A 12653-nucleotide genomic window follows, 5' to 3' on the forward strand; every position below is an offset into this window, starting at 1 on the left:
TCAGGTGGAAATAAGCAAAAGCTACACGATGACTGAATGGCGTGACGACCTTAAATTGATTCTTCGCAAATCAACAGTTTCTGAACAGCATGGTGTTTTCCTGTTCACTGACACTCAAATCAAGGAGGAATCATTTTTAGAAGATATAAATAACTTACTTAATGCTGGTGAAGTTCCAAATCTGTTTGCAACTGATGAAAAACAAGAAATCTGTGAGAAAATGAGACAGATCGATAAGTAAGATAATCTTAATCATGCTTCATATAATAAACTGACTATTCTAATTAAAGCATGCAATTTTTTTAATAAATTGTTCTCCAAATGTACCTTAAAAAAACTCTTTACACTTGCTTATTTTGACTTAATACTATAATCATTATATAGGCTGTTTCATATTGAATGGGGCAAAAAGAAAGCATACCTTTGAATGCTGTAATTACTTAATTTTGACAAATCAAATTTACAGTGAAACTATTGTTATCCTAGTTTTTATAGGTGTTCTATATGTGCCCCTCTGAAGATATGGTAAATATCTATGTGATATTCTTTTCCTGCCACACTCAGGATAGAATATCCTTTGTTTATGATTCAAACACTTCAGTTAGCCACTGTTTCAGTTGCTCTAAGTCCTGAGGAAATTGGAGGCATAAAAATTTTGTCTTTAACAAAACCCCATAGGAAAAAAATCGCAAGGTGTTAGATCCGGGGATCTCAGTGGCCAACAAAGCAATGATTTATTGTTTGACCCAGCACAGCCAATCCAGCAATGGTGTAGACTATTGTTTGGGTACTTGTGTATGTTTTTATGTCATTGCATTGTCTTGCTGCAGAATGAAGCTGGGAACTGCTTCCTCCAACTTTGAAAACAAGCACTCTGATGGCATATACTCGTACACTCGTTAATCAATTTTTCTGCAAAGAAAAAAAGGGCCACAAACAGAACTGTTGGAAATTGCACAGGAAAACTTCACCTTTAGAGAATCACACTCATGTTCCATTACATCATGTGGATTTTCTGTGCCCCAAAATCATAAATCTAGGTGTTTAACTTTCCCAGAAATGGGAAAAGTGGCTTCCACAAGTCTGTTCGTGATACCATCTGGCTCCAGCTTATATTGAAAATTTTAATGCCTGGACCATCTGAAAAGTGCATGGGCATGCAAAACTAAAAAACGGTGTGTGGCAAACCTCAAGAAGGCAAAACATGCCAAAATCAAAAATGAAAAATAATTTTTACGTCTCTCAGGAGGTTGGGGCAATGAAAGAAGGAAATAAATAAAATAGACTGTTTCTGAACTGACAAGGATACAATTTAAAATTTTAAAATAATAATCTTAGAAAAACAATCAAATTAATCTGTTTATCAGTCTAGTCCGTACAGACTGAATAAACAACGAAAAAATTGAAGCATCGGGAAAAGAGACAAATTCAAAATAACTCTGAAATAGTAGGCAACCAAAAAAAAAATTGAATAAATTGAGTCAAAGAACAAAAATTTCAAAAATAATAATGCAACGCTTGAAAAAACAAAGCTTGCAAAAATAATAATCCGACACTTGAAAAAACAAAACCATATGCAAATTTTTTAATTCAAAACTGGGAAAATAAAACTAAATGCAGATTTTGAAAACACACAGGGTGGGTTAAAAAATAAAAGCAAAAAAGCTTAAAACTCAAATAACTTTTTTATTTTTATTTTTTTTATTTATTTATTTATTTTTTTTTTTATATATATTTTATTTTAGCAGACTGAGTCCAAAAACATATAAACCAAAAGTAATCCAACATATGCAAAAATAAAAGTGAAATGGAAGTCTGATCTAGGAAATATAAAAATATGATATAATATAATATAAAAATAACAAATATAGGAGTAAGTTCTTAAAATCTATAACATAAGAACAACAAAAGCTTGGAAATGATAAAATATATTTATCTACTCCAGTATAGTAGCAAAGCCTAAAATGTGTTGAGATAAACTACAAATTAAAACTGATAAAACTCAGTAAATATAATTAGAAAAAATCATATTGTAGAAGAAAAAATGAGTAACTTTTTAAAAGAACATTGAATTATGTTGTTTATGTATCCTTGTTTGTAATTATATATGAAGGCGGGCATATAGCATAGAATAGAAGTGAATAGAATAGAACAGAATATGGAATATTAATCTACTAAACGTGGCAAGCTACCTAACATGAAGAAAGCGTCAAAGCGATGAAGCATAAACCTTGAAATCAATCTTAGAACAAAATGTAAATTAAAACAAAAACAGTTAAATAACAAAATTTTATGATTACTTAATTGTTTTTGTTTTATTCTACATTCTGATCCAGAGTTTATCTCTAGGTTAATGCTTCATGTTATTAGATTTTTGCTTTTTTCTCATTTTATTCTTTTTATTGATATTAATTTCACAGCATTTTGTGTGACATTAATAGTTTTTAATTAAATATTTTTAACTAGTTATCTCTCTATGAATATCTGTGCAAAGTAAGAGAAAAAGCTTTTATAATAATACAATTTATGCTTTCAAAATTGCTAATGTACAAAAAAAAAATATGTATAATGAACTTCTGAGAGCCTTATTTTAAATTAACCAATTATTATTATTTGAATCTGTACTTTAACTTCTTCCCATAGTCCTCACCAAAATGGACATTAGTTGTTTATACATTTAAGTTGAGGTTTTCTGCCAGCTCTAGCAATTTTAACTATCTCAGCTTTGCATCCCTCACCTCCAAGACTTTAATCTGATATGACAGTAAATTATTGAGCCAGCTTGTAGCTTAGTGTTTAACTGTGTTGTCTTAGACTACTTATCAGTGTAAATTTAATTGACGTATTTATCTATTAGCGTTATAGGACTAAAGCAGCAGTATTAAACCAACTATAACCTTATAAATTATAAAAGCTAACTGCAGATGTATGGAACGTGTTTTATGAAATGCTTTTTGTGAGATTAAGTATTTTTCATGGAAACTTATTTTTAAACTCATTATTGCATGGGATTTATTTTGTCCAGTTATATTTGTTATAGAATTTTTTTTCTTCTCAAAACATTAATAATTTTTAGGCAGTTCTTCCTTTATTCATAGTTTCTATTTGTGGTTGAAATATGTAAATGAAAACTCATAACAATGAGGAAAATTAAAGTTTTTTAAACAACAATATATTTATTACTTAACATGTTTAAGTTCTTGAATAAGGAATGTAAGTAATAAGCTTACAGAAAATGCAAGAAAAGTATAAATTCAAATGGCAAATTAGTTGTCTGGTATCTAGTAGTATTCCTTCAAAAAAAAAATCTGAAAATGAAACTGTGTTATAACATTCTGCTATATTAAAATGCATGAATGTGTTATAAACAAAGGAAGTTATGGACATCTTATTATTTGATATTTCTGACCACACTCTCTTGTGTGAGAAAATTTGATTTTGTTGTGCTTATTACAAAATAAGTTTTTGTGAATGCATGTTTTCATGAAGGAAATTTAATTTCTTTAATTACAGCCATACTATTAATTTAGATTATACTTTTAAATCATGTAAATAACAACTTTAAATTATTTTTCTTCTTTTCATTATTTAGACAAAGAGAAAAATCTCAACAAACTGATGGCTCTCCAGTTGCTCTGTTTAATTTATTTATTCAGAGAGTACGTGATCAGTTGCACATTGTTTTAGCCATGAGTCCAATTGGAGATTCCTTTCGAAATCGATTGCGTAAATTCCCATCATTAGTTAATTGTTGCACTATTGACTGGTTCCAGGTATGCTACATTCTTGCTTATTTATATTAATTTATGTTTTAATTTTTTTTCCGTTTTTCTTATACATGCATTACAATTTATTTATTAGACTTTATGCTTAGGAACTAATGTGAGCAGCATAAAATTAACCAACTTAAATGTTTACAAATTTGACTCTTATTTATGCCTTAAAGAGTGCTAAAGAAGTTTCTCTTTGAAAACATTGAGGTTGTATGTATGAGTATGTGTTAGAGTGAGCATATACTGTACTGTGAAATTAACTGGGACAAAGCAATTTCTTTTATAATTTAAATATCTTCATATACAGTTTTAATAATAAAATTATAAGGAAATATGGTCTCCTTTAGCAGAAATGAATCTAGAATATGCGTAGGCATTAAATTTACTAATCTGGAACATATACATGTGCATAGGAAAGTCCCTTTAACCTGAAAATTCTTGCAAACGGAGACAGCTATGGCTATGCATGTGAGGTAACGGTACAGTAAAGTGACTATGCCCAACCTAATGCAAATGACAACAATACCCCAGCAATGTGGCGAACTTTGGAAGATAGGCATTGCAAATCAAAAGTGAAAAAATAGAGCAAAATTTCCAATTAGAAAGTTTTAGTGCATCAGTTAATTAGTACAAAAGGACATTTGGTTCACATGGATAAGAGAAATTGTTGCCCGCAAACCCAAAGATGTCTGCAATTGACACAGGACAATTCTACTCTGCATATTCCAACATAATCTCAAACCTCATTATAATCTCGATGGCGGATGTTAACATTAACTTGCTATCACTGTGTGACAGTTTACTTTTGTCCCCCTTTTTTCTTGTGTGTGTGTCAAACTATATTGACATGAGCACGTATTTTATGCAATAAAAAGGTGCGTATTTCATAGTACCTATGGCTGTTCCTTTCAAACATTTACACAAAATGGAGTGCATCGATTGCAGATATCTTTGGGTATACAGGCAACAATTTAGCTCATCTATGTGAATCAAATGTCATCTCATACTAATTAATTGAAGCTCTAAAATTTTCTGATTGGAAATTTTGCTCTATCTCTTTTTGTTTTCAAATTTCACCACTAAGAGCGCTGCTGTCATTTGCATATGTCGGGCATAGTCACTTTACTTTACCATTACCTCATTTTCATAGCTGTAGCTCTCTCCGTTTGTAAGAATTTTTAGGTTAAAGAGACTTTCCTATGCATCCTGTATATGTATGTTATAGTGTTCTTAATTATGTATTATTTTGTCATACTACTATTCATTTTGCCTTCATTGGTCACTGATTAAGTTTCTGTTCTATTTGTAAAAAACTTCTGGGAGTGTATAGCAGTGTTGTAATACACCACAGTAGCACAGCTGTCTGTGGTGCAGCAATGTACCACAGATGGCTTGCCAGGTTTCAGATGGTGATTTCAGCATATAAGACAAGCCATGTTCCCATGACAAAGCTATCAATGAGGCAATCTCATTCAAGAAGACAGAGGCATAAGGCAGATCATGGGCCACACTAGAATACCTGCTAGAATTGTTGTAATAAATATTTCCAGATTAGGTTATAAGAAATTCTCTGCTCATCTGTAAACTATAAACTAAAGAAATGATGCATGTGAGTATAGATATGTACAACAATCTTCTCAAAATATTTAGTGATTAACCATTAAAACTTTTCAGAATGCTTCCATAATGTTATCTCTAAAATGCCTGGTTATTTCATCCTGACCATGAATGCAAATGGCAGTCAATGAAATAGAGGCTTTAGGGGTCTCCTTTTAAAAGAAGCCATAACTCTCTAGATCAGGGTTTTTTAACCTTATTCCCTTTCTGGACACATCTGACAAACAGGAAATGCTAGTGGGTGCAGGAAAAAAAAAAGTATAACAATTCTAAATATTTCTTTATTTTATTGCAATCATAAGCATCATAAACAGTCGTGGGCACATAAAAAGAGCTTCGCTGGTACATTGGGGCCTGCGGGCACGTGGTTAAGAACCCCTTCTCTAGATCATGTTACAAACTAATGGACACTCTGTTCTAGAACTGAAATGGACTAATCGTCAACAAAGAAAGGTATTGTGTATCACTGAACAAGCTTAACCATAATAACGAAGATTTAACCATCTATTATGTACCAAGAGATCAGAGTTACAAAATAATGACTTTAAGCTGTACTGCAACAGTCCAGATCTTACACATCATGTTTATGTCCAGACCTTGCACATTATGTTTGATAATGCTGAAAACTGCAAAACACTTATTAGACAATAGTACTTTTGCAGACTATACCTTATTCCTTCAGATTGTTTATCTTTTTCTGCCTGTAAAGGTTACTTGCATGGTAAAATGTTTATGAATTACAAGAGCCTTACTGAATTGTCAAAAACTGATGTGCTGGCCAACCTCTTTATCAAAATGCATTCATAATCTGAAAATCTGTTTCATTAGATTATCAAAAAATGCTGGCAAAAATACAGTACAGCCACTAGAACCTACATTAAATGGTATGTTATTGTGACATATGTGCCCAAAATTACTTTACTTAAAATTTTTCAGAGCTTCTGAATTGTGTTATAAAAAAACAGTTTATTTGTAAAAGTGAATTCACATCAGTTCATTTACTGGACAGTTTAAAAATACATTTTATCTGTGTAGTCTGAAATATGTTTGACAAAACTGATTTAATGTAATATTTTTGGAAATATATTTTTAATTATTTTTATGTTTGAATGTTCTCTGAATATCCACATTTTATCATTTTATGATATAATATTTTTAGGCATGGCCTGAGGATGCCCTTGAAGCTGTTGCTACCAAATTCCTTGAAGAAGTTGAACTAGCAGAAAATGAAAGGGATGGCTGTATATACATGTGTAAGAGTTTCCATACTACTACAGAGGAATTTTCACAACTTTATTTTACAAAGTTGCAGCGACATAATTATGTTACACCCACTTCATTTTTAGAACTAATTTCTACATTCAATACTCTTCTGGAAAAAAAAAGGAAGTATGTTTTAGTAATTTTTACTGAAGTTTATGTCTTGTTAAAACTGTTCATTAATTTTATCTTATTGCACTTAGAAAACTGATGTTTGTCAAATATTATATGATTTATCTAATCATGTTAGGAAGTATTCATCTGGAATGATTTTTTATTATGCTGTTAAATAAATAGATTAGTTTTTTCTCTGTAAATCTTGTGATTGAATATTTCTTGTATGGGTCTCTATTCATTTGCTTAGAAATACTGTATGTTTTTACAGGGGGGGGGGAGTATTTGTCGGCATCCATGAAATGTGCAGAAGATAGTTTTATATATAAATGCTTTTTCTTTCAACTGTATTAACTGCAAAGAAAATCTCACAAGTTATCTCTTAATAAAGAAATAAATAAGCATTTTTAACTTCTTTCAAAAATATTTTCTCTTTTAATATTATGTAAAATTTATTTTCAGTCATTATAGTATTTGCTGAGGTTGTTTACTTTTCAGGTTATGTTGCCCAAATCATTATCAGATCTCCTTTTTTCAACTTTGTAAATTTTTCACTTATGAGTTTAAAGTGTTCTATAGAATAATTAATGATATGTCTCAACTTCTAGGTCAGTATTGAATGCAAAAAAACGTTATGAAACTGGTTTGCAAGAACTTCAAAATGCTGCATATGCTGTAACTAAAATGCAAGAAAAATTGACTAGTCTTCAGCCAACTTTAGTTATTGCTGGCAAAAAAGTTGAGGAACAAATGGCAATAGTTCAAGCTGAATCAGCAGATGTTGCTGAAGTGGAAAAAGTAGTCAAACAAGATGAAGCTGTAGCAAATGAGCAGGCTGCAGCTGCACAAGCTATTAAAGATGAATGTGACTCGGATCTAGCTAAAGCTGTCCCGATTCTTGAAGCTGCTTTAGCTGCTTTAGATATATTGACTCCTGCTGTAAGTCTTCTTTTTTTTTTTTTTCTTTCCCAATATGTTATTGTAAGAAGCATAAATATTTGTCTTTATTTAGCTGTATCCTGTTATATTATGATTTGGTCCTAATTTGTATTATAATTTTTTTACATATTTATTAATTTATTTTGAGCATTATTTATTATTTACTTCTGATGTAATGCATAAATTATTTTTGTAACAGAACTATTTAAGTGTAATTGAACTATTTTATTCAACTCCATGAACTGTAACCGAACTATTTTATTTAAATGCCATCTCGTGGCGATATGAAAAAACGTCAGTTGACCTCCAGCCGCCGAACGGCTACATCACATTTTCTGATTTATTTTATTTAGTAGATGCTATTTGTATTTTTGTGACTAAAATATTTGTAAAAATAGCTGAAGAAGAAATTAGGGACATAGGATTTTAGCATCTGTCATGTCTTAACAACATTTTACATGTCTCTAAGAAATATATTTATAAGAAATTAGGCCAGTTTTGTAGAGAGCAATTATAGTGTCATTGGTTGAGGTCCCATATCGAGAATTAATCTATCCTATTTGAAGATTAAAGCGATATTGAGTTTCAATACCTATTCAACAGTAAATAATAGAAATGGATAAAAAGAGCAGATGAATAAAAAAATAAATGAAAAAATGAGAATAAATCGTATTTTTGATAAAGCCAAAAATTTAAAAATATGATTTAAAGTAGAAAAAAGAAAGCCTGTCCTCACAAAAGTTAATTTTTGAAGGGAAAATTTCCGTAGCATCCTGTGATTAGAATATATGCCAAATTTTATAAAGTATTTCTCCCGCCTTCTTAGCGTGCCTTCATGGTGTAGGGGTCTGCACACTTGGCGTGCATTCAAAAAGTCCTTGGTTCGATTCCTGGCAAGGGCATTGCTTATTTTTCAAGTCTCCTGCTTCCAAAAAAATCCTAATGTCTCTACAGTGGCGCCCAAACTAAAAAACAAAAGGTGGTGGTTGAATTTTCCACCACCAGGATTTGGTGATTGCGTCCCCTAATCCCCAGATGCCCTTTAAAATGGGGAGTATATAAGGTATTCCTCCTGCCTTCATGGTGTAGTGGTCTGCACGCTCAGGCAGGTGTTTGAGAGGTCCGTGGTTCGATTCCTGGCGAGGGCATTGCTCATTTTTCAAGTCTCCTGCTTCCAAAAAATCCTAATGTCTCTGCAGTTAGAGAATATTAGTAATCTAGTATCTCATTAATAGAATGTCAATGGCTTAAGGAAATATTTGATAATTTAACAGTTTGATAGTTACATTTCTTGTATTAGTAATTAGTTTGTTAGTATGTGCTTTTCTTTATTTTCAAATTTGAAATTAAATTAGTTTGAATCTACACTTGGAAACACAAAATTATGTAGTAAAATTGCATATTTTCATGAGATTGTTATTTTTCAGACATAAAACACTGGGTGCCTGCAAGGCATGGCAGAAATTTAAAAGTAACCCTTAAGGCAAAATCGGTTGGACACACTGTTCTAAATAATAACAGAATAAAATTGTTTTGGAAAGTTAGCATAGAGACTGTAGGATGCTTCACTAAATCAGTAGCATCATAGGACATTATCTGTATCACCATATGGTAAAGCCCTAGTGTTCTGTATATGTTAATTCCTGTCCTGTATTCTGTGATTTTATTTTTTGCTTGGTAAGCCTTATGTAATTTATGTTATTCATCCTGTGTAGAGGAAAACTGCAGCATTATCTCCTGCTTCTTTTTGAGCTATCTTTAGCTGATTTTCTAAATGTGTAAAAATTGTTATTTTTTGGTACTTCAATGGATTAAAATTTCCATCATTGTTTTGCCTGTTTCTTAGGAAACTTTGATGAAGCATAACATGTACTAATGCATTAAATGTTTTAAGAGGGAAAAAAAGTGAAAAACAAAATTCCAGTTAAATTGTTTAAAGCTGTATCAGATACCTAATTGCAATATGACACTGTATCAGATACCTAATTGCAATTAGAAACGGTATTTTTCTAATTGCAATTAGGTATCTGATACAGTGTCATATTGCATTATAAATTCTTTTCTTTCCTCAGTTATTATATATTAGCTAATAATATATATAATTTAATTTTTCATGTCATGTTTAAAGTTTTTATAGAAATAAGATCTCTTTTGTCCATTTTGTAATGCCTGAGACTAAAATTACACGAACTGATTTAGGACAAGCTAAATTTAATTTCTACGGTAAAAGATTTTAATATTTTTAATGAAATAAACTAATTTTTATAAACACAGTAAAATGATCTCTTTCCTAAATACATGCCATGTGCTACATAAAGTGCTTCATAAAGATTGTATAGCTAAATGTCTCTTAAATGACTGGATGTGGACATTGGTTTCAGGTTTAAAAAAAATGAATCAGATGAAATCAGAGTATGACAAGTTCACTTGATATCTTTTCTTAAAAAATATTCAGAACTTTCATTTTTATATGGACCATGCAGAAAAACATTATAATCTTGTAAATATTTAGTAAAAGTATCATAATCTGAAAGCTTACTTCCTTTATGTATTTATTTACCTGGAGGCATATGTCTATTATCAGCTGTTCAGGAGATATTCAGCCAGGCAGTCCTTTTTATACAGCTTTAATAAGGCTTAATATCACAGGTGTTAGCCTGTCGTATACTTTTGAAATTTTTGCTTCCAGGATATAACTGTAGTAAAGTCAATGAAAAGTCCTCCAGCTGGTGTAAAACTTGTCATGGAAGCAATATGTGTTTTAAGAGGTATCAAACCTGATAGAATACCTGATCCTGCTGGAACTGGTATGTTACAAATCTTGTCCCCTTTTTTTTTATTTATTTATTTTTCCCTTTTAAAATAGATATTGATGAGATAATTTTAGATAACTGTCTAAAACTGCTATAATTTTTTGGGTGTAAATTAATATTTGTTTTTTAAATTATTACACAAGGAAAGGTTATTATGCTATATATCTGCAAATGGGAAAGAATATACTTTCATTTTTTTAAAAAAATATTTTAATAACTTAAACATTCACTGCATTGTTTATGTAAATGATATTTCTTTTGAACTGCATATAACAGATGTATATTTGCTTGTACTGATTATATAAATTTTTGCAATTTATGATGATTTCAGTTGCAGTGAGATTTAAAAAGGAAAGTATATATGTAATGAAACTGCGGTTGGATGACATGACATGAATGATTTGATTGAGAATGCTGCACAAACTTGCGTTAAAATCTTCGGTGAAACTGGACTTTTCCCAGGATTCACTGTGAACATAGCTTAACACTAGAACGTCGAGAAAATCGTACCTACGTGGAACGGCGGTAAGGGGTCATTTTGATCCTTCGAGGAAAGTATAACATCTGTAAAACAATTTTAAATGCCAGACATTGGCAAAAATATGTATTTTATATGTATTTCATAGTTTATATTTAATATCACATGATAATTTATTGACTTTTTAAAATACTGTAAATGTATCGAGTACATGGCGATCAATTGGATCATACTACAATTACTCAAATAACTCATTAATTTGGTATAAGAATTGATTTCAAATAAATGTTTTCAAATATTAAAACTAATGTTAATTAAAATAAAACACAGTTTATATAATAATATTTTTTGTGTACTTACTTGGAGGATAATTCACTCTAAATCCAGAAATGAGAAATTATCTCTGATATTTCAGTTATATCATTATATGGGTAGCTGAATGGAATATGTAAAGCATTTTATTTCAGTTCTATTTAATGTTTAAAATATTAGAGATTACTCATACATATTAAGAATTAATGCAGTTGATACAAAAATAAATTTTAACAATTTTTCCAGTGCATTTTCTACACACAACTTTGGAACAAGATGCGCAATATCCTTGAGATTTGTTTCCATTGCATCTCTGTACTTGACACTTTTTTCTCTTTATATCCATTTTCTTTTCATGCGTTTTTTCTGAAGACTCAGGAAGGATCTTTGGGAGTTTTGAAGCCATATGTACCACTAAGTCCTCTCCTAATTTCAGTAGAAAATTTCTCCTGTTAATGGTGTTTTCTGTTACACTTTTATAAGTTATCCAGGCAATCAAAGCTGCGTGATCCAAAATATTGAAAAAGATATATACAGGCCATCATCTAGAAGCCGATTTAACTGAATATTTTCGGCACATCTGACCACAAATATCCACACCATACTTTGTTGTGTTGTAAAATGCTATTGAATCGAGCAACTTCAGTTTTTACAGTAGAATTTAATGAGCTCCAAACAAAAACGCTTTTGTTTCTTTTTGCCTTGATAGATGGTAAGTGTAATATTATCATGTTCAACTATTGTTGATGTATAAAGATTACTACGCATATTTTCCAACGACATAGGAATTTCTCTTCTTTTCTTTTTCGTTGTGCTGACCATAGTTGTATTTTTTTTTTATTTTAGCATTTCTGGTAATTTAATGCTAGTAAAATAGTTATCCGTGGTAATATTCCTCCCTTTGTATAGATGTGGCTCCATTAATTTTATGACAACATTTTCAGACAAACGTAATTGAGGATTTCTTGTTTTATCTCTTCCTAGATAAGGAAATCCATTCAAGAGGTATTTAGTATCAATGTCGATAGATAACGAAAATTTTATTCCAAATTTGTTAGGTTTATTAGGCATATATTGTGTAACCTAGCTTTAGATGGTAATAATTGTTCATCAACTGTAATATTTTATATTGACCGGTAGAACATTTTGCAGTTTTCAATAAATTTGTTCCACATGTGTGATGCAAGAGCAAACTTAACTTTGCAAGAGCAAACTAACTTAACTAACAAACTAAATTTGTAATCGAGTAGATCTTGTTGTCTTTTCATCGAACCTTAAAAATTGTTTTATTTCTTTGAATCTATCTGAGGTAGTTTCTTTGAAAAATGGTATTCCCCATGCTGCGGA

The 12653-nt window shown here is 30.7% G+C and overlaps 1 protein-coding gene across 3 annotated transcripts in view; it reads left to right on the top strand.

Moving 5' to 3' along the window:
* The window catches only part of Dhc36C (Dynein heavy chain at 36C), a 338056-nt gene that overhangs the window by 225901 nt on the left and 99502 nt on the right, over positions 1–12653 (top strand). For all 3 annotated transcript variants that reach the window (XM_085817779.1, XM_085817780.1, XM_085817781.1), the window contains exons 43-47: positions 5–237; positions 3593–3773; positions 6550–6779; positions 7373–7703; positions 10393–10510. In XM_085817779.1, coding sequence (XP_085673905.1) covers positions 5–237; positions 3593–3773; positions 6550–6779; positions 7373–7703; positions 10393–10510 — 1093 coding nt within the window. The remainder of the gene's footprint in view (positions 1–4; positions 238–3592; positions 3774–6549; positions 6780–7372; positions 7704–10392; positions 10511–12653) is intronic.

This window comes from Stegodyphus dumicola, chromosome 5 (assembly GCF_044657685.1).
Source record: "Stegodyphus dumicola isolate Sdum_Otavi_A_Nest chromosome 5, ASM4465768v1".
NCBI lineage: Eukaryota > Metazoa > Arthropoda > Arachnida > Araneae > Eresidae > Stegodyphus > Stegodyphus dumicola.